General features: G+C 45.8%; 1 protein-coding gene across 2 annotated transcripts in view; it reads right to left on the reverse strand.

The window, feature by feature from the left end:
• The window catches only part of kirrel3a (kirre like nephrin family adhesion molecule 3a), a 991,443-nt gene that overhangs the window by 179,271 nt on the left and 789,315 nt on the right, over positions 1-22,857 (reverse strand). For both annotated transcript variants that reach the window (XM_038778399.1, XM_038778398.1), the window contains exon 5: positions 17,034-17,184. In XM_038778399.1, coding sequence (XP_038634327.1) covers positions 17,034-17,184 — 151 coding nt within the window. The remainder of the gene's footprint in view (positions 1-17,033; positions 17,185-22,857) is intronic.

Raw genomic sequence — 22,857 nt, forward strand, 5'->3', positions numbered from 1 at the left:
TCCATTGTGCAAGTCCTGTAGTATGAGCTCCTGTCCTTTTTCCGGGACGACCACACGCGTCCCCACAAGAGGATACTGTCTTCAACACTAAATTCTGACAGCTTGGAGTAAAATGCCCACAACTCGCCTGGGAGCTGTCTATGCTGCCACCATACAGGACTATGTGCCGAACCTTTGACAGGACTGGATCTGTCTGAGTCCACTCACAGATCTACGATGCTGCGACAGGCAAGGAGTCCATAAAATTTAGGGTTGCAGCCACTTCACCGGTCGTGGGGGTGGACATGGGGCCGGTCGACAAAGGCAATGGGCTCGGTGTATTGGCATTCGCTATCTGGATCCCTTGGCTATGCTCCAGAGAATACTCGTAGGCAGGAGGAACAAAGCCCAGCGCTGGATCCGTGCAGAAGCAATGGGCGATATTGGCTTATCCTCTCGGAAAAGTCCCAGCAGAAACTTATGATGAGTCATGATAGTGAAGTGGCGGCCATTAACATACTGGTGGAAGTGTTTCTCCGCAAAGACCACCACCAGGCCCTCCATCTCGATCTGCGCGTACTTCTTTTCTGCTGCAGTCAATGTGCGGGAGGCGAAAGTTATCGGCCGCTCGGTTCTGTTCTCCATCTTGTGGGAAAGGACGGCCCCAATACCATATGGGGATTCATCACATGTGATGAGCAAAGGCTTTTCAGGATTATAGTGTGTTAGTAATCCAGACAACGACAATTACTGTTTCACTGCCTGAAAGCTGTTTCTTGTGGCTGACTCCAAACCCAGGTGTGATTCTTCCTCAAAAGAAGGTGCAACGGGGCCAGCGCAGTTGCCAGATTGGGAAGGAACTTCCCGTAATAGTTTACGAGGCCGAGAAAAGAACGAAGATGCGAAGTGTCAGTCAGGTCGGGGGCCTGTTGAATTGTGCGCACCTCCTCTGCGACTTGGTGCAAACCTTTGCAGTACACCCGATAACCTAGGTAGACTACTTCCTTCGCCTGAAAGACGGACTTTGTACGACGTAAACGGACTCCAGCCTCTGAGAAGCATCTAAGGACAGCTTCCAAATTTTCCAAATGTTCTTGCTCCGACATCCCCATAATCAAAACGTTCTCTAAGTAAACAGCGACATGTGGTAAACCTCTCAAGATGCTCTCAAGATAAAAGATAGCGCAGACAAAGGATACTCCAAAGGAAAACCGTGTATATTCATACAGGCCCCTGTGTGTATTAATGGTTACATATGGCCGGGAGGCAGGGTCCATCCCCAACTGTAGGTAGGCGTGACTCATATCTAATTTTGTGAACAAGAGTCCACCTGCAAAAAAGAGATCTTCTATGCAAGGCATTGGATATCGGTCGAGCCGCGAAGCCATATTCACCGTAAGTTTACAGTCGCCGCACAAGCAAACCGTGGCATCTGGCTTCATTACCAGTTCAACTGGCGCTGCCCAGTCGGCGAAACTGACGGGCCAGATAATGTCCAAGGACTTCAAATGGGTGAGCTCTGCTTTTAACTTCTCGAGCAAGGCGTAAGGCACCAGGCGAGCCCAGTAATAGCGCGGCACGGCTCCCGGTTCAACCTGGAACCTTTTATCTTCCCTGAATTGAGCTGGAATACATTTGGGTACTGCCCTAGTACCTCCGTCAACCCTCCAGAACCTGTTTGAAGGATGTGCTGCCACTGCAGCCGCAAATGGCACAACCTGTTCTGACCCAACAGGCTGGACCCATGGTCGCACACCACGATAAGCGGGAAATGTCCTTCCTGGCTTCCATAAACAATAGGGATCATCGTAGTTCCAGCAATGTCCAATGGCTTCCCCATATAGGTGGCCAGCCTGGCCTGTGTATCGGTTAATGTAAGGGTCTGTATACCCTGCTTGATGTGGTCGAATGTTCTCTGAGCAATCATGGGGACCACAGTGCCAGTGTCCAACTCCATATCAAGCGGCTGTCCATTGACCCATACCGTCACCTTAATGGGGATCACACGGAGAGCTGCCACACAATGCAGCTGCAGGCAGTCGTCCTCCATCTCCACATCCTCGGGAGTAGTCCCCGTAGGTTCATCCAAATGAAAGGTGCGACCCATGGGCTGGCCCCAGTTTCTGTTGGAATGAAGGCACCTCTGGCACCCCCAGGATCGGCGTCCTCCGCGAGGTTGGCGCCCACAAGTCCGACACTGACATGGTTCCTCATCCATAGGCTCTGGAGAAGGGTCCCTTCGGGGAGGAATGTCCGGTGGCCACTGGCGTCGATTCGGACGCCGTCTCGCCCAAGCTAAGGCAGGGGTGCGGGGAGACGCTTTTGGACGGAAGGGGTGGCACCCAAGGCATGCATTCCCTGTAGCTCATGCACTCCCCCTTCTGCGCTCTCTCAGGACAATGCTATCTGAATTGCCTGTTGAAAAGTCAACGTCGGCTCGGCTAACAACTTTCTTTGGGTGGCCACATTGTTAATAGCGCAAACCAAAGGGCTGCGTAACATTTTTGACAAAGTCTCACCATAGTCACAGTACTCCGCAATCCTGCGTAGCCTGGATAGAAGCTCATACTCACTAAGGATTGTGGGATAGGCAATAGTCCCCAGCCAGTTGTAATCAGGCAGGTTATAACACGCAAGTAGGCACTTATTAACAACTAGTGATTAGCTACCTGGTACTGACAGGCTGATGGCAGTGAGACTCCTCCTCCGGCAAGATTCCTGGGATCCAGGAACGCTTCAGGGAGGAATCCAAAGCAAGGTTTTCTAATTCTCCTACCGATCCAGAGCACGTTCAATGAAGAATGCAGGAGAGCATGCTAGGAGCAACATCAGGCATACTGAAATATGAGGTGTCCATAAGATCATAAGACATAGGAGCAGAATTAGGCCACTCGGCCCATTGAGTCTACTCCACCATTCAATCATGGCAGATATTTCTCTCATTCCCATTCAAAGAACAAAAGAACAAAGAAAATTACAGCACAGGAACAGGCCCTTCGGCCCTCCCAGCCTGCGCCGATCCAGATCCTTTATCTAAATCTGTCTCCTATTTTCCAAGGTCTACTTCCCTCTGTTCCCGCCCGTTCACATACCTGTCTAGATGCCTCTTAAATGATGCTATCGTGCCCGCTTCTATCACCTCCGCTGGTAAAGCGTTCCAGGCACTCACCACCCTCTGCGTAAAAAACTTTCCACGCACATCTCCCTTAAACTTTCCCCCTCTCACCTTGAAATCGTGACCCCTTGTAACTGACACCCCCACTCTTGGGAAAAGCTTGTTGCTATCCACCCTGTCCATACCTCTCATAATTTTGTAGACCTCAATCAGGTCCCCCCTCAACCTCCGTCTTTCCAGCGAAAACAATCCTAATCTACTCAACCTTTCTTCAAAGCTAGCACCCTCCATACCAGGCAACATCCTGGTGAACCTCCTCTGCACCCTCTCCAAAGCATTCACATCCTTCTGGTAATTCTGGTAATTCTACTGCCTTCTTCCCATAGCCCCTGATCAAAACCTATCTATCTCTGTTTTAAAGACACTCAGTGATTTGGCCTCCACAGCCTTCTGCGGCAAAGAGGTCCGCAGATTTACCACCCTCCTTCCTTAGATAAGGGGCCCAAAACTGCTCACAATACTCCAAATGGAGTCTGACCAGAGCCTTATATAGCCTCAGAAGTACATCCCCAGTCTTGTATTCTAGCCCTCTTGACATGAATGCTAACATTTCATTTTCCTTCCTAACTGCCGAATGAACCTGCACATTAACCTTCGGAGAATCGTGAACATGGACTCCCAAGTCTCTTTTTGCTTATGATTTCCTAAGCATCTTCCCATTTAGAAAATAGACTATGCCTCCATTTCTCCTTCCAAAGTGCATAACCTCACACTTGTCCACATTGTATTCCATCTTCCACTTCTTTACCCACTCTCCTACCCTGTCCAAGTCCTTCTGAAGCTGCCTGCTTCCTCAATACTGCCTGCCCCTCTACAGATCTGCAATCTTAGCAACGGTGCCTTCAGTTCTTTCCTCCAGATCATTAATGTATATTGTGAAAAGTTGTGGTCCTAACAACGTTCTCCCTGTGTCTGCCTGGGTTTCCTCCGGGTACTCCGGTTTCCTCCCACAAGTCTGTGCTGTTAGGTGAATTGGACATTCTGAATTCTCCCTCCGTGTACCTGAACAGGCGCCGGAGTGTGGCGATTGGGGCTTTTCACAGTAACTTCATTGCAGTGTTAATGTAAGCCGACTTGTGACAATAAAGATTATTATTAAAGATTATTATTATTATATAAACAAATGGCTGAATGCACTTGATACTTCAAAGTGACGGAAGAAGTCATTAACAGTGATATCAAGTGATCAGAAGTGCTATCATAAGGTCAGAAGTGGGGATGTTTGAAGATGACTGCACAATGTTCAGCACCATTCTGGGGCTGGTTTAGCTCACAAGGCTAAATCGCTGGCTTTTAAAGCAGGCCAGCAGCACGGTTCGATTCCCGTACCAGCCTCCCCGGACAGGCACCGGAATGTGGCGACTAGGGGCTTTTCACAGTAACTTCATTGAAGCCTACTCGTGACAATAAGTGATTTTCATTTCATTTCATTCATTCATTTCATTTCATTTTTCATTTTCATTCGTGACTCCTCAGATAATGAAGCAGTCCATGTCCAAATGCAGCAAGATGTGGACATTATCCAGGCTTGGACTGATATGTGGCAAGTTACATTCGTGCCACACAAGTGCCAAGCAATGACGACCTCCGACAAGAGAGGATCTAACCACTGCCCCTTGACATTCAATGGCATTACCATCGTTGAATCCCCCACAATCAACAACCTGAGGGTTACCATTGATCAGAAACAATAATACTGTGGCTACATGGGCAGATCAAAGGCTAGGAATCCTACTTCGAGGAATTCACCTCCGGACCCCCAAAGTCTGTCCGCCATCTACAAGGCACAAGTCAGGATTGTAATGGAATACTCTCCACTTGCCTGGATGTGCACCTCCAACCACATTCAAGAAACTCGACATCATCCAGGATAAAGCAGCATGCTTGCTTGCTCCAGCTTCCACAAACATTCAAATCCTCCACCATCGATGAATGATGGCAGCCGCGTGCACTATATACAAGATGCACTGCAGGTACTAACCAAGGTTCCTTGGACAACACTTTCCAAACCCACAAACACTATCATTCAGAAGGACAAGAGCAGTAGGTACATGGGATTCTTTCAATTCAGGTGGGAGGGCAGGTGGGAACCCAGTTTAACATAGCATCTAAATGATGATACCTCTGACAACACTGCAGCTACCTCAGTACAGCAATGAAGTGTCAGCCTCGATTTTGTCTCTACAGCAGGACTCTCACTCGGGGGTGAGAAAGTGGCCCCCCTCAGCCTGCTATTTCCATGTCTAAAAAAACAGAGGGGTCGCGGGCGTCAGAGTGGAATGAGAATGCTGGGTGCAGAGCAATGAGACGCAGAAGTAAAGATGCCTCTCAAAAAAAATACTGTAATGAAAGGGACCTTGTGATGGGCAATGCAAGGTTTATAATGTGAAGAGGGTGTAATGGATATATAAGGAGATCATTCAACAACTCACACTCAAAAAGAACAATTTAGCATTCTTAATGGACTAAGAGTCCTTCAGGTAGTAAGAGATACTAAAAGCAACATCTTTTAACAAGAAAATGTATTGAGAGAGCCAAAGTAGATTGAGCAAGACAGATAGTGTAAAATGGGACAAAAGCAAGGCATATTTTGCTTATGTTACGAGTCAAAGCCCAATGAAGGAATAAAGTTAAGAGTATCATTGGAGATTTAAAGCTGGCAGTAACTAATTTCAGAGGCACAGCAGAAGATTTGAGGAGATCCCATTTATGTTATTTTAACCGCAAAGGTCAGATCTTCTTGCCAAGCAATCAAGGTACACATCAACTTGAAATTAAAAGGACACCAAAGGGAAACTTAACTATTTTCAATTTGTAAAACAGTAATGAAATGTTACTGCAGCACAGGAGTTATAACACTGACCGATAGGTATCTTTTAAATTAAAACAAACTTTGATTTAATCACAGAATTAACCACATTCGCAATAATTAAATTCTCACAGTTAACAGTTGCAACAGTTTTGAAGTAAACAAAGAAACCTTAACTTACTTACTAAATCTGACACTATATTACAATTAAGCAAACGAATATGTATTAAATACCGCTCATGAATAAAGTTAACAACTAGGGTTTTACTTGTTTTCTCTGTACAGAATCTTTGGAGCGAGAACCTATAGGGACCAAACTGAAACATCTCTGTTCAGATTAGAGTTCTAGGACCTACTGACTCTTCAGACAGACCTGGTTCCTCCCATTAATTACATCATAAGTACCCAAAGCATAAGGCACTCTTTTGCCTCTTATTATGAGATGTCACTTGACTTCTTTAGCCAGAGTGAAACACAGAACCCCTCATAAATTATCTACACCCCAGGGGTCCTTCAAACCTAAACAATATTCTATTAGCTATCTATCGGTAAATGAAAATGAAATGAAATGAAACTCGCTTGTCACGAGTAGTCTTCAAATGAAGTTACTGTGAAAATCCCCTAGTCACCACATTCCGGCGCCTGTTCGTGGAGGCTGTTACGGGAATCGAACCGTGCTGCTGGCCTGCCTTGGTCTGCTTTTAAAGCCAGCAATTTAGCGTTGTGCTAAACAGCCCCAAGTAAATTGTTCTCAAGATCTATTAGCCGAAAACTTCACCTGCAAATCAATGATTATCTCACTTTTACGACACCTTAATCATACTGTTTGTATGCATCTTAACCCAGATTTTAGTCTTGTTTGCCTGACATTAGCCAGTGTGGAAATACTGGTATCCATTGCCAAGGATAGGTAACAGCACACTCAGAATATCATAATATTGTCAGGCAGAGTCCCCATGGTTCAGTAAAAGAGAATCATGTTTGACAGATTATTTTAGGCTGCAACTAATAGGGTAGATAAAGGGAAACCAGGGGATGTAGCATATTTAAATTTTCAAAAGCCATCCGATGGGGTGCCAAACAAAAGGTTGTCACATCAGATTGAGTTGGGTCAATATATTGGCATAAACAGAAAACTGAGTAAATGACAGAATAAAGAGAATGGGGTTAAGTGGGCCATTTTCAAGATAGCAGGCTGTAATCAGTAAAGAGTCGCAAGGATCAAATTGGGACCTCAGCTATTTAATATCTATTTTAACAATTTAGACTGTCACGGGAGTGTTCCCTTAGGGAAAGGTTTTTGTCTAATCACATGGCTTCATTGATGTCATTTTGTGGATGGAGCTGAGCTGTGGCTGTGAGGTTTGTTTTACTTTTGCTTTCAGTTTTGACTGCTGTGGACTACAGACAGAGAAAATAAGTGTTTTGGCCTGCCTCTCTCTATTTTCATTTTAAATATCTGTTCCAGTAAAAATCACCTTGGTGGTGGCTTTGGCGATATAATTGCTTTCTGAAAAGAATCTGAATTAGTCACGTGAGAATACAGTGTGCTGGGCCATGCCTTTGAATAGGGGTTTCTGGTAATGGATTTTGGTTTTGAATTGGAACAGTAAAGGGGGGATTCATTAAGTGCTATATATAAATTACTGTAGCTGAGTGGTGTCTTTATGTTTGTAATTGATAAAAATTCTTGATGTGTGTTTATATAAATATTAACTAAATTCTTGTTTTGATTAAAGTGTCTGGGAAGACTGATGAATCACACCTGAAGGGAAGGCTCTTGTGCTGATCTTCGCCAAATTCAACATAAAGGTTGGAGGTCAGGTGGACTTTAGAACATAGAACATAGAACAGTACAGTACAACATAGTACAGTACAGGCCCTTCAGCCCATGATGTTGTGCCTGCCATTTACCCTAATCTAAGATCAACCGAGCCTATATCCCTTCAATTTAATGCTGTCCATGTGCCTAAGAGTCGCTTAAATGTCCCTAATGACTCTGACTCCACCACCTCTGCTGGCAGTGCATTCCACACACCCACCACTCTCTGTGTAAAGAACCTACCTCTGACATCTCCCCTATACCTTCCTCCAATCGTCTTCAAAATTATGTCCCCTCGTGACAGCCATTTCCACCCTGGGGAAAGGTCTCTGGCTATCCACTCTATCCATGCCTCTCATCACCTTGTACATCTCTATCAAGCCACCTGTCTGCCTTCTTCGCTCCAGTGAGAAAAGCCCTAGCTCCCTCAACCTTTCTTCATAAGACATGTCCTCCAGTCCAGGCAGCGCCCTGGTAAATCTCCTCTGTACCCTCTCCAAAGCATCCACATGCTTCCTATAATGAGGCGACCTGAACTGGACACAATATTCCAAGTGTGGACTAACTAGAGTTTTGTAAAGCTGCAGCAAAACGCAGCTCTTAAACTCAATCCCCCTGTTAATGAAAGCCAACACACCATACGCCTTCTTAACAACCCTATCAACCTGGGTGGCAACTTTGAGGGATCTATGTACGTGGACCCCAAGATCCCTATGTTCCTCCACATTTCCAAGAATCCTGCCTTTAACCTTATATTCAGCATTCAAATTCGACCTTCCAAAATGAATCACTTCACATTTATCAAGGTTGAACTCCATCTGCCACTTCTCAGCCCAGCTCTGCATCCTGTCAATGTCCTGTTGTAACCTGCAACAACTCTCAACACTATCTATAACTACCCCAACCTTTGTGCCATTGGCAAACTTACTAACCCACCCTTCCACTTCCTTATCCAAGTCATTTATAAAAACCACAAAGACCAGAGGTTCCAGAGCAGATCCTTGCGGGACACCACTGGTCACCGACCTCCGACTTTATAATATACTTTAGAGTTTCTAAGCCCTGGCCCATAACAAGACAAAGAGAGTAATATATCTAGGCTCGCCGGTGGATAGACTAATGACCAAGGAGGTTTAAAGGGGATATGAGGAAAATCATTTTCACCCAGAGGGTGGTGGAGGCAGAGACCCTCATAACTTCATGTTTTCTTTTTGAACTTCTCTGGTTAGACTTCTGCCCCTCAGCACTGAAATGGCCCTCATCACATTAGCATAGGAAATAGGAGCTCCAATTGGCCATTCAGCCCCTCGAGCCTGATTTGTCATTCAACCGGATCATGGCTGACCTTACCTCACAAAATTACACCAATGAGAATCGGGGAAAAACCTCCCACTGACTGGAGTAATACTTGTTGATGTGTTAGGTATGCTGGGTCTGCGAGGACTGCGTTTACCAGAGCAGTGAGAGAGACAGGCTGCCAACTTCTAGAAGTTGTAGAAGTACAACTCTATTTTATTTAACTATGAGCTGTTAAACATACTTGCACTGTGGGTTGACACCATGTTAGGTTGACTGGAGACCTGAGGCTAACCTGACCAGACTATACTGTTAGCACATGGTAGATGTTCGTGTTGCTGACTACGTGCTCTGGCTGTCTCAGAGGCTGCATCCCGAGAGAGCGGGAAAACTAGTGCCCTCTGGCTTTATAGTGGCCGTGTCCTGTCTGGTGATTGGCCGCTGTGTTCTGTGTGTTAATTCATCTTTCAACGTGTCAGTCAGTGTCTGTCTATGTACCATCATATACTTGTGTGTATATTATGACATCTCCCCCTTTTTTTAAAAGTATGTGTACGTGGCAATAAATAGTGTGGTATGTGAATGTGCCTGACAATGTGGAGAGCACGTGACCATATTTACATTACTATATACAAAAATTCTAACATATTTACAGGGGAAGGTGTCTAGTGCAGATAGATTGTATGTAACAAAACACGGGATATAAATAACAGTATGTATAAACGAGCGAACGAAGAACCAGGGTAACGAAACAATCAGTCCATGAATTTAGTCAGTTCATAAATTCAGGCAGTTCATAAATTCAGTCTCTGTGGTGGGCGACGAATTCTGGTTGACCAAAGGAGCATTTGGCTCTGTTGAGGCGGAGGCCATGCTCGTGGATTCTCCGGAAGACGTGTTGGAGGCGATCAATGCGGGGTGGTAGACCAGATGATGATGTCGTCTACATATACCCGCACCCCTTCGACACCCTCCATCGTTTGCTCCATTGTCCGGTAGAACACCTCTGAGGCTGAGATGATGCCAAACGGCATCCGGTTGTAACAATACCGGCCAAATGGGGTGTTAAAGGTGCAGAGCTTCCGACTGGATGCATCAAGTTGTATCTGCCAGAACCCCTTGGAGGCGTCCAGCTTTGTGAAAAATTTGGCACGAGCCATCTTGCAGGTGAGTTCTTTGCGCTTTGGGATAGTGTAGTGTTCCCTCATGATGTTACGGTTCAGATCTTTGGGGTCGATGCAAATGCATAGTTCTCCTGATGGTTTCTCAACACACACCATGGAGCTGACCCAGTCAGTTGGTTCCGTTACTTTAGATATGACACCCTGGTCCTGGAGGTCCTGCAGCTGCTGCTTGAGGCGGTCCTTGATGGGCGCCGGCACCCGGCGGGGTGCATGAACCACAGGCATGGCATTTGGTTTTAAGACAATTTTGTAAGTGTATGGGAGTGTGCCCATGCCCTTGAAATCGCTGCGGTATCGAGTGATGATGTTCTCCAGTTGCGTCTGAAAGTCGGCGTCCGACGACACTGAGGGCTCAGCGGATGACATGTAGTGAACCTTGCATGCCTGAGCACCGAGCAGGGAAGCTTTTGTGGACCCTACAATCTCGAAGATCAGGGTCACCTTTAAGGAACGGTGCAACACCACAAGCTGGCATGAGCCGCTGGCAGCAATGGCATTGCCATTGTAGTCGAGAAGCTGGCAGGCCGATGGAAGGATGGTCGGCTTAACGTGGAGGCTGTCCAGGTATGAGGTTGGCTGAAGCACCGGTGTCCAGCCTGAATCGGATGCGAGATTTGTTGACCGTAAGGGTGGCACACCACTCATCGTCCGGATCAATGCTCATCACTGGGAAGGGCTTGGCCTTTTTCTTTTGAAGCCCCGTGCGCTTGGTGATGATGCCCACCCAGTATGGGAATTTGAGATCCTCGGTGTCAGGGTCTGGAACCATGTCGGAGTCGGAATCTGCGACCGGTTGTTGTACGGTTCGGACTTCCCTGCGCTGCTGCTGGGAGCGACGGGAGGCAGGTGTTTGAGCAGACCTGCACAGGGTTGCATATTGGCCAAGCTTGCCACACTGGAGACAACGTCGAGATTTCGCGGGACATTGCCGCTTTAAGTGGGAGGAGCCACAGTTGTTGCACGTCGTGATGTCAGAACGCTCAGTGCGCCACCGTGCATGCGCAGTGCGGTCGTACGTAGTGCACGCCTGCGCAGTTTGGTCTTCGGCCTCGCCGTACCCTCGGTCGTTGCACGCATGCGCGGGAGCCCAGGAAAAACGGGCAAAATGGCTGTCCTCATCCAGGCTCAGGCCCTGGAGCTGTTTTACAGCCTGCACCCACTCAGCATCGTGGGGGCCTTGCCGCGCCGTCTCTGCCACTTGAATGTGCGAGTATCGGTTAGTTGCGTGCTCATGGAGAACACAGGTTTCGATGGCTATAGCGAGGGTGAGCTATTTCACATTGAGGAGCTGCTGGCGTAGGGGGTCCGAGTGCACCCTGAAAACGATCTGGTCGCGAATCATTTAATCGGATGTGGAACCGTAATTGCAGGATTGCGCGAGGATGCAAAGATGGGCTAGGAAAGATTGAAAAGGTTCATCCTTATCCTGCAGACCCTGTTGAAAGACGTAGCATTCAAAACTTTCGTTGACTTCGATGTCACAGTGGCTGTCGAATTTGAGCAGGACTGTCTTGAACTTGGACATATCCTCACCCTCAGCGAATGTGAGGGAGTTACAAATGTGGATGGCATGGTCCCCAGCCGTGGAGAGAAAGAGAGCAACCTTCCTGGCATCTGAGGCATCTTCCAGGTCGGTGGCTTCGAGGTACAGTTGAAACTTCTGTTTAAAAATCTTCCAGTTGGCCCTGAGGTTGCTGTTGATGCGGAGCTGCAGGGGAGGGCGGACGCTGTCCATACTACCGGATGGCTGATTGCTGGTCGAAGGCAGATTATCTCAGGGTAGGTCCATCAAACTCTAACATCACGTACTGGTACCATGATGTGTTGGGTATGCTGGGTCCCGAGAGAGCGGGAAAACTAGTGCCCTCTGGCTTTATAGTGGCCGTATCCTGTCTGGTGATTGGCTGCTGTGTTCTGTGTGTTGATTGGTTGCTGTGTTCTGTGTGTTGATTGGTCTTTCAGTGTGTCAGTCAGTGTCTGTCTATGCACCATCATAGACATGTGTATATTATGACACTTGTCACAAAGTATAATGGTTTGTCTGTTGAAGGTGAATCACCTCAGCCTCAGGGGCTCCTCAGCGTACTGCCCTAGGCCCAGCCATCTCCACTTGTTTCATCAATGCCCATCCCGCCAGCATAAGGTCAGAAGTGGGAGTGTGAATTGCTGATGCACAGTATTTGGCTCCATTCCATTCACAACTCCTCAGATAAAGAAGCATTTCCATGTCAGTGTGCAGTAAGGCCTACACACGTGCTAATCACTCCTGTTCGACCTAGATTGCTGCCAGTCCAGCAGAACCTTGATTTTAAAATTCTCATTCCTATTTTCAAGTTCATAAATGGCCTCACCTCTCCCTATCTCTGTAACTTTCTTCGTGGCTCAGTGTCAAGTTTTGTTTTATAAGACTCTTGAGAAGCACCTTGGGATGTTTTGCAACACTAAAGGGATGACATAAATGCAAGTTTTTGTTGAATTTCTTTCGAGTAGACACAACTCCTTTCATTTCCAATATATCGCCCAATCTTCCACAGCTCCCCCAGCAACAGAGCTTCGTCTCCAGTGTAAAATCAACAGGTGATTTGATATTGCCCACTTTACACAACTGCTGAAAAGCAATCACAAACTGTAAGATCTGATGGAAGCACCATCTTGACTCATATACAAATTAATGTGAAGAACATTTTGAACTTTAAGGCCTGGAAAGTTAGCCACTTAGAATTGTTTTTTCAGGTGTTTAGTGAACCCCAAAGCCAGCAATATGGCAGACAGGAAGCAGAGGTTCACTATAAGCAGAAATTGCATCACCCGTCATGTTGGCAAAGTCTAGAAACATCAGTCTGCAGTGTGTCGAGCTTCAAACAGCCCCATCTAATGCCTTTCTCTGGGCCTCGACTGCAAGATCGGTTTGCTCTCAGAGAGTCAATTCCTGGGCAAGTAGCACTCAGAAAAGCCAGCTATATAAGCAACCTAGTAGGGTGTGGGTCTTTAAAAGCACCACTGCAAGTCGCAACCAGAACGGTGAGAGTTTAAGATATAGTTAACTGATTGTGCAGGCAGAGGTGATTTGGAGAGATTCTCTTGGTCACAGTTTCAAAGAACGTTGGTTGATTACATGGGCACTTTACCCCAATCCCTCTGCTCCCAATCACCGCACACTGTCTCATAATCGTGTCACCATCTACCCCCATCCCCCACCCTCAAACCCTATTACGGGTTCCTGCCCTTCCCTCAGTTCCCTGAGGGGCTGTTGCAATATGTATCTGGCTCAATTGGTGATTGCACTTTATCTACCGTCCGTCCATTTATCTAGGCTGCTCACTGCTTCAATATCAATTAGGCCCAAGGCACAACAAAGGAGATGCCCGAGCTTCCCCAAGCGGTGCAGTATTGTTCCTGGTGCCTCAGTCAAAAAATGTGCTTGCCAAAATCTCCCAGGCTAGACCATGGTATGTCTCCTGAGGCTCCAGTATAAATGGCAGAAAGTGAATGATGGGATGCCTCAAGGACCATTGCTGGGACCTGGGCTATTTACAACTTTTATTAATAATTTAGATGAAGACATGGAGAGTAATGTGTCTAAGTTTGCTGATGAAAGCAAGTGAGGTGGGAAAGTGAGCTGTGGAGAAGACACAGAGAGACTGCAGAGATGTAGACAGGTGACGTGAGTGAGCAATACGTTGGCAGATGGAGTATAATGGAGTGTGAAATTATGCACTTTGGTCATAAGAATAGAAAGTAGAATATTATTTAAAAGGTGTGAAACCTGGAAGTGTTGATGTCAAAGAGACTTGATATCTCCTCATACAAGGAATGCAGGAACTTAGCATGAAGGTGCAGCAAGTAGATAGGAAGGCAAATTACATGTTGAAGTCTATTGCAAAGTGACTAGAGCTTAGGAATAAAGTCTTACTGCAAATGTGTACGGCTTTGGTGAGACCGCATTTGGTGTACCGTGCGCAATTTGGGTCTCCACATTAAAAAAGATATAGTTGCATTGGAGGTTGTGCAGGCAAGGTTCACTGGATTGGTCCCTAGGATGAGGGGGTTGCCCTGTGACAAGATGCTGAGTTAATTGGGCTTGTTCTCTGTAGTTGGTTTAACACAGGGCTAAAGAGCTGGCTTTTAAAGCAGACCAAGGCAGGCCAGCAGCGTGGTTCAATTCCTGTACCAGCCTCCCCGAACAGGTGCCGGAATGTGGCGACTAGGGGCTTTTCACAGTAACTTCATTTGAAGCCTACTTGTAACAGTAGGCAATTTTCATTTCATTTTCACTTCATTTCATTTCATAGTTTAGAAGAATGAGAGGCGGATTCACTGAACATTCTGAAAGGACAGATGCTGAGAAATTATTCCCTCTGTTCGGGGAATCTAAAACACGGGGTGGGGGGGCCGCACACTTTCAGGCCAAGGCGCTGATCATTTAGGACTGAGATCAGGAGAGATTTCTTCACTGAAAGGATTGCGAATCTTTGGAATTCTCCACCCCAGAGGTTTGTGGATGCTCCATCATTGAATACGTTGAAGACTGTGGGATAGACAGATTTTTGGTCTCTCATGAAATTAAGGGCTGTCGGGGAAAATGAAGTTGAAGTTGAAGTCCAACATCAACCAGGAAGTGTTCAGTGGCAGTGCAGACCTGACAGGCCAAATTGTCTACTCATACTTCTATTTCTTGTGTTCTTGTGGAAACAACTGAACAGCTCATAAGCACAAAACACTTCAACACACTCGCTGTTTATTATGGGAGGGGTTCTCCATTTGTTTACCCCAGCAGGATTCTCCGGTTACGCTGTAGTGAACGGAAGTTTGCGTGAGCGCCAAATTCTCCATTATTGCTAGCTGCGGTAGCGGGGCGAACTCGGAATGGAGAAGTCCGGTCTATATGTCCAGTTAGCACAGACTTATGTTAAATGGAATCTATCCCACAATCTTCAGTGGGATCCAGGCTTTCATCTCCTGATGGGGACGGGAACCAGCTCAGAAAATGCTGAACATGGGTTGGGATGTTCTTTTCCTGCCTGAGGCGGACCTGGAAAACCCAGGCCATAGTTTGCTAAGGAGTCGAGACCATTCTAATAAGTAAGCATAAAATACTTTGACATCTTCAAATGTCACAATTAAATGCTGTATTTTCATGTAGATATGTTTTGAATGCAAAGATTCATCATAGAATCCCATAGAATTATAGAATTCCTACAGTGCAGAGGGAAGTCATTCGGCCCCTCACGTCTGCACCGACCCTTTGAAAGAGCACCTACCTCTGTCATGCAAAGGTAAATCGACCATTATATTGAACAATTCAGGTTTCTTTATCAGAGAACACATTATTAGTGCCATGATGCATTCAAAATTTTGAAAAATGAGTTGGTAAACCCACTTGTCGTGTTTGGTTTTGTGACACACTGTGACAGTACACACTGGTCTGACTTTCAAAGAAGAAATCCTCTGCTGTTGAAAGTTTAAAAAATCTGAACTCCTGTTCTCCTCATTTGATTGAAAGGCAATCTACTTCAAAATGGAAATGTAACATCTATGTTTCTGTTTCAATTTCTGAATCTTGTAGCTATAATAGTTTGCTTTGATAGCTGTGGCTATTATGAGTTCCACAGGTTAAGAATGGCTTGAGCCCAGCAGGTGGTTTATTGATACAGCTGCTCAGGGAAATGATTGACAGATTAAATATGCTGCAATAACATATTCTGGATGGGATTCTCTGCCCCGCCACACCCGTTTTTCAGTGTGGCACGCACCTACCTGCAGCGGGATCCTCTGTCCTGGCAACCAGCCAATGGAGATTCCCATTGGGGGCATCCCCACACCGTCGGGAAATCCGCGGGTGTGAGTGTGCTGCTGGCGAAACGGAGGATCCCACTGGCGAAGTAACCACTATCTGTCTTTACACAATTTAATGGAAGGGGCAAACGAGATCTGAGAGGACTGGGAGGAGTATATAGGTAGTATAAGGGCATTTGACACCCTTAAATTATTTGGGAGCTGGGCTGCTGTCTCTGAGAACTGAGGTGGGCCTTTACTAGCCTGTCTTCACATCCACATTCCTCCAGCATGCCATTGCAGCTCGCAATCTGCACTGCAAGCATGAATCCTGCATGAAACACAAAAATCCTGGTCAAAATCAATCATGAGTTCTGCATGCTTTGAGGAAGTTGGGAAAGGGAAGTCGAAATTCACAATCTCTACACCAGCCACCAAAATTCAGCTCAAGGATGGCACAGTGGTTAGCATAGCTGCCTCACAGTGCCAGCGACCCGGGTTCAATTTCAACATCGGGTGACGGTCTGTGTGGAGTTTGTACTTTCTCCCCGTGTCTGTGTGGGTTTCCTCCGGGTTTTCAGGTTTCCTTCCACAGTCCAAAGATGTCCAGGTTGGGTGGATTGGCCATATTAAATTGCCCCTTACTGTCCAATTGTTAGTTTGGTTACGGGGTTGCAGGGATAGGGCAGGGAAGTGCGCCTCGATGCTGTCAGTCCAGACTCAATGGGCTGAATAGCCTCCCTTTGACTGTAGGAATTATACGATTCCCTAAGATGTTACATTTTTTATGTATCACTCCCAGGTGTGACAGTGGCATTGTGCTTCCGCTGCTCTTTGTGGAAACCATCCACTTTTTACCTCAACACATATCAATAGATAGTGGACAACAGGTAAGGTGAACAAGCCTTGGCTGAATCTGAAGGTCCACAACAAAGGCAATGTGCATGGAAGGTGAAATATGGGAATGCCAATGGGTGAAGTAAGGCAACTCACGCTGGATATCGATCGTGACCTCGGCTTCCCTCCCCTCCGGGACTGCAGCATTCTTCGCCCTGCAGATGATGCGCTGCCCATTTTCGATTTCAGATGATGGGATGTGCAGGCTGCTGATGATGCTCTCTCGTTTCCCATCCTTTAGGAGTCTCTGTGTGGGAGGAAGCAATCTGAGTGTTAGCCGCAGATCAGTTGGTTGCACTTTGGCCTGTGTTAGAAGATTCTGAGTTCAAAACCCACCATAGCAATAGTAGTGGGTAATTTAGACTGTCAGCATATTTAAGGCTTTAAAAGAGATGAAAATTCCTCAGATGTAGATCAGGAGTGGGAACCCCTGGAGCAATGCACAGTCATTGGAGGAAGCTTGAGTGGAAAGCTAAATAAAATCAATTTCGCTGAAAAGAGATAGAATGCCTCATTTTTTTAATATATATATCAGTGACAGTCAGGACCCCAAATATACAATGATTGCGTCTTTTATTCAATTCGCTTACAGTCCAGGGTACAAGTTGGTAATAATGATCTACACCAGAGAGTTGAGCCGATGATCTAGGCTGCCAATTCTGCACAGTACTGAGGGAGGGCTGTACTGCCTGGGGCACAATCTTTTGGATGAGATATTAAACCTAAGCCCCGTCTTCCACCTCTGGAACATAAAATATCCTCTGACACTATTCCGAAGACAGCAGAGCAAATTTTTGATAAATTTTCTTCTGTTTTTGCTGCCGAAAAATTAGCTATTAAATTCCCTGCATGAAATTCCCCAGCTATTAAATGACCTGACTACACTTCAAAACCTACTTCAGTGGCCACAAAGTGCTTTACGATATTCTGAGACACTGAAGGCCCCCTTATTTGATACATGTTTTTCCTCCTATTTTCCTCCTAAGTTTTCATGTGTGCTCCAACAGACCCAGCAGCTTCACAATAATTACAGCTGTTGTGAACTTGTGGACAGAATGACTGAAAATTGTTGAGGATCGGAGACAAGCTATCCAGGTGATGATTGCTGAAAATGTGGAGCTGGAATTCTGGGAGATGTTCCACTTGGATCAAGGCTGCCATGGGTTTCTGTATAATGACCGACATCTCACTCCCATTAACTTGCTCAAACGGCAACACAATTCAGGTGAAAGTGAAAAAAAATGACATCTGGAAGCAGTACTGCTATAACCTGCCCGGATCCTATTGGCTGGGGACAATTGGTTACCCCATGTTCCTTGGGAAATATGAGTTCCCCCAAAGAGGGGATCAGTGCAATCATTAGTAGTGTAGCTGTATAAATGGAGCTGGCCAGCATGGTACTGGCTCGAGAGGGAATCAGCAGTGAACTACTGGCTGTATGTACATAGTCTTGTAATAAAGTTACTTTCTGTTTGACTCTATAAACTCGTACTGGATTCTTTGTGACCCTCACAAACAAAGTTTTTTGCTCCAAGTTCAAACAGTTTAGGTATAAATAGATTTACTATCTTCCAAGATTACATCAACTTTTCAGCATTCACCTCTTCAAACACTCTCTTTGTGCTGCCCTTGATGGCTGAGCCTTTGACTCATCCCCATTCCTTTTCTTTTCCATATCAATGGCATCTTCCATTCATCATCTAACTCTTCCCACTCTTTTAGTGTGAATTACACTATCTATTCATTAACTTCCTTCAGATGGCACAATATCAGCGCTCTCCTCACAATATAATGGCTACATCTAGCTTTCCTTCCTATTTCCCATGTCCAAACAACAGTGATCACTTCTTCACTCTTCTTATATCCATATCCTTGCATTAACATTCAATGGCATTCCCATCGCTGAACCCCCTATGTTATTCTCTAAGTCTGAATAAAGATTGTCGACTTCCAGTCAACATAAATACTTTATTCAGTGGGTTTGTTCTGTTTCCAGAGCTTAACTAGATATAACACAGTCAACAGGTATGACCAGTGAAGTTAAGGTAAACTCCCTATGCTGAGCTGTCTCTGTGTGCTGCTGCTCACTAGCCCTGTGCTTCTGAAAGACCCGGATCCTCCCTTGGGCTGGACCCTTTATACCCATCTCAGATGCTGCCCTCTAGTGATGCTGTGGCTGTTACACCTTTCTGTAGTCCCTGGTGTATGTGCAGATGTATGCACAGATGTACAGATCACTACATTTCCCCCCCTTTTATTTGACATGTTTTCTAGACTGGCCTCAAAAAACTGAACATAACACGTGGTGAGAATATGCAAATCTGCACACTGTGAAAATGATAAAAGTAATACAGAAACAATTAACTGTGTTATGAGTCCATCGTGAGAAATGTCCATATTCGTCTTGTGCGTGTGTTGAAGTGTCGTTACAAATCTAGCCAGTCGGGTGCCTTACAGCTTCTGCTGGAGCATCTTAACGGTGGTAGTAGGGATGATGGTTTGATGTCATCAAGAGTACTGTCTGGCATTGTGTGGCGAGGAACGTCCTGTGGACAAATAGACTCGGTCAAGTCCAGTGTGGGAAATACTGGCGTTGTAGGTCAAATCTCTAATAGATCCTGGCGGTTACAGCAAAAAAGTACTCCCGCAGACAATTTGGCAATGTAAGACCGCAGTGCCTCCTGCCTGATCACCGTGGCTAGCTCAGACCATCTGCCTTCTAGGTCCCTGATTCTGACGATATCACCTATTGTCAGTGGCTTGAGTGGGATCGCATGTTGATCGTAGTATCGTTTTTGTTTGGAGCGGAGTGCCCGCAGTTTGTCGAGAACCAGTGCATTGCCGGGGTCTCGGAATTGCATTGCTGGTGGGGTTGTCCGGATGTCTCTGCCAAAGAGCATTTGCGCTGGCGACAGTCCTGAGATCAATGGGGTTGCTCAGTACGATAACTGAGCTAGGTTGATGTCAGAACGTGACTCGTTTGCCTTGCTGATGAGCCGTTTAATGAGGTGGACACCTTTTTCCCCTGTTCCATTTGATTGTGGGTAGCGATTCTGTGTTGCACCATTGTCTGACCTCGACTTTTTCCTGTGTTTGTGGTATTGATTCTGTATGTCATCGTTCGTGAAAGCTGTTTTGCTTGTTTGTTCTGGAGCAGATGTGAATTCATGACATTCTTTATCATGCCATGGCATGTTTGTAGTCTTGTCATTGTTTCGCAGTATGCTGTGGCATTGTCCTTCACGTGCAGAATTGTACCATGTTGTACAGATCGTTGTTTCATTGTTGTTGTTTCTGTCTTTCTTGTTGTTCTTTTTGTCATGCATGTTGATTCTGTTTCCGTTATTTTCGCTTTCATTCTTGTTCTTGTTGTGCTTGTTGTTTCTGGGATGCTTCTTGTTGCTTTTGTCGTTCTTGTTGCTCTGCATGTTGTTTTTGTTGTTGCTGTTGTTCTTGTTTCTGCTGTGCTTCTTGCGGTTTTTGTTGTTCTTTTTGTGCTCAATGAGTGTGCCATGTGGATGATTTCAGTCATTGTCACAGTTATTGGTGTCAGTGTCCTTTGTGGTATCTGCTACATTGAGTGTTTCTTCTTGAGAATCATGAGAATGATCTGATGTTGTATTGATGTTGGTAACATCAGTCATTTGTGGTGGATTTGATTCTTCTTCTTTGCTTCCTTGGTACTCCTCTTCTAGAGTCATTTCTGATTCACTTGAATCATCATTGATTTCTAGGTGCTCCTCTTTTGGAGTCATTTCAGGTTCATTTGAATCATCTGTGATCTCTTTGTGCTCCTTTTCTGGAGTCAAAATCTTCACAATTTCATCTGACGTGGTCTCTCTGGACTCGTGAGTAGCGTCCTCTGATTGTTGAGTGCTTCTGTGCAGACGAGCTGAGATATGTCAGTCTCGCTGTGATCCTGCACATCCTGTATGGGAATTGTGATTTCTTTCACTTGTCTCACATACAGTGGGTAGACATTCAGTGTCTTCTTCTGGTGGCTCAGATAAGCTGGGTCGATCTCATGGTCTTGTTCATGCATGGCGTTCACTGTGGAGCGTTTGCTTGCCTCCATTTTGAGTCTGTCACCAAGCTGTCTCTGGAGGCTTGTTCACTCTCTTTGTGGAGGCTTGCATCACTCTCTTTCTGGAGGCTTGTGCCGCTCTCTTTGTGGAGTCCTTCATCGCTCTCTTTGCGGAGTCCTTCATCGCTCTCTCTGTGGAGTTTGTCATCGCTCTCTCTGTAGAGTTTGTGATTGCTCTCTCTGTGGAGTCTGTCATCGCTCTTTTTGTGGAGTTGTGCAGTGTTCTCGCTGTAGAGTCGATCTGTGCTCTCTCAATGGAGTCGTTCTGTGCTCTCTGTGTGGCATCGTCGTCATCTTGGATATTGCTGTCATCCAATGTATCGACGATCTGCCATGGCACCATGGTATTGGATTCATCTACCATGAGAAGAGTCGTATTGTGCTTTTGAACCGTGTTGCTGATGCTGTGATCAGGATCTCCGAATAACTCAGCTATGACCGAGCAGTATTGTGTATATTGTTCGATAGACAAATCATCGCTTTTTGTTTTGGAGTTGTGATCGTTCTCTTCATGTTCAATGAACAAATCATCTTCTTCTTTGGAGGCTAGGACTCTTCATGGTGTGTGGACCACTCTCTGTTTCTTGGCGTCAGGCCACAACATAATCCTGCACTCACGAGTCGGGATGCCATATATGCTGGGCTGAAGATTCCTCCATCCGAAGAACTCATCGTCAGGGTCTTCACTATCACCTCTAGTTGCGGTTCGGATTTGGTACTGGGGTAGCCATCTCCCAAAATGAAATATTCTTCCGAGTCGCAGTCTACAAGGACCATATCATAATCAATAATCATAGTCAGAATCAATATGTGGCTTGAGAGATGGTGCAGGAGGGAGTGGTTCAGACTTTTGGGACAATGGAACCGGTTCTGGGATCGTTGGGACCATTACAAATCGGATGGTCTACACCTGGGCAGGACTGGAACCAATGTCCTAGGGGTTGCCTTTGCTAACACTGTTGGGGAGGTTTTAAACTAATGTGGCAGGGGGATGGGAACCAGATTTGGAAGTTCGAGGTCAGTAAAGAGGCAGCAACTAAAGCCAGTAAGGTACAAGATAATAAACTCAATGTGACTAAGGGGAAGAGTAGACAGGGAAGAGATGATGATCGCAAAGGGACAGGTGGTCTGAGGTGCATTTGTTTTAATGCGAGAAGTATAGCAGGTAAGGCAGATGAATTTAGGGCTTGGATTAGTACCTGGGAATATGATATTGGTATTACTGAGACTTGGTTGAGGGATGGCAAGATTGGCAACTAAATATCCCAGGGTATAGATGCTTCAGAAGGGATAGAGAGGAGGGTAAAAGGGGTGGAGGAGTTGCATTACTGGTCAGAGATGATATCACAGCTGTGATTAAGGAGGGCACAATGGAGGATTCGAGCACTGAGGCAATATGGATAGAGTTAAGAAATAGGAAGGGTGCAGTAACATTATTAGGACTTTACATAGGCTTCCCAAAAAGGAGCATGAAGTAGAGGTACAAATATGTAGACAGATTATGGAACAATGTAAAAGTAATAGGGTGGTTGTGATGGGAGATTTTAACTTCCCCAACATTGAATGGGGCTCATGTAGTGTTGGAGGTATAGATGGAGCAGAATTTGTAAGGAGCATCCAGGAGAGTTTTTTAGAGCAGTATGTAAATAGTCCAACTCGGGAAGGGGCCATACTGGACCTGGTATTGGGGAATGATCCCAGCCAGGTGGTTGAAGTTTCAGTCGGTGATTACTTTGGGAATAGCGATCATAATTCCGTAAGTTTTAGAATACTCATGGACAAAGACGACAGTGGTCCTAAAGGAAGAGTGCTAAATTGGGGAAAGGCCAAGTACAA

This window comes from Scyliorhinus canicula, chromosome 19 (genome assembly GCF_902713615.1).
Source record: "Scyliorhinus canicula chromosome 19, sScyCan1.1, whole genome shotgun sequence".
NCBI classification, from domain to species: Eukaryota; Metazoa; Chordata; class Chondrichthyes; order Carcharhiniformes; family Scyliorhinidae; genus Scyliorhinus; species Scyliorhinus canicula.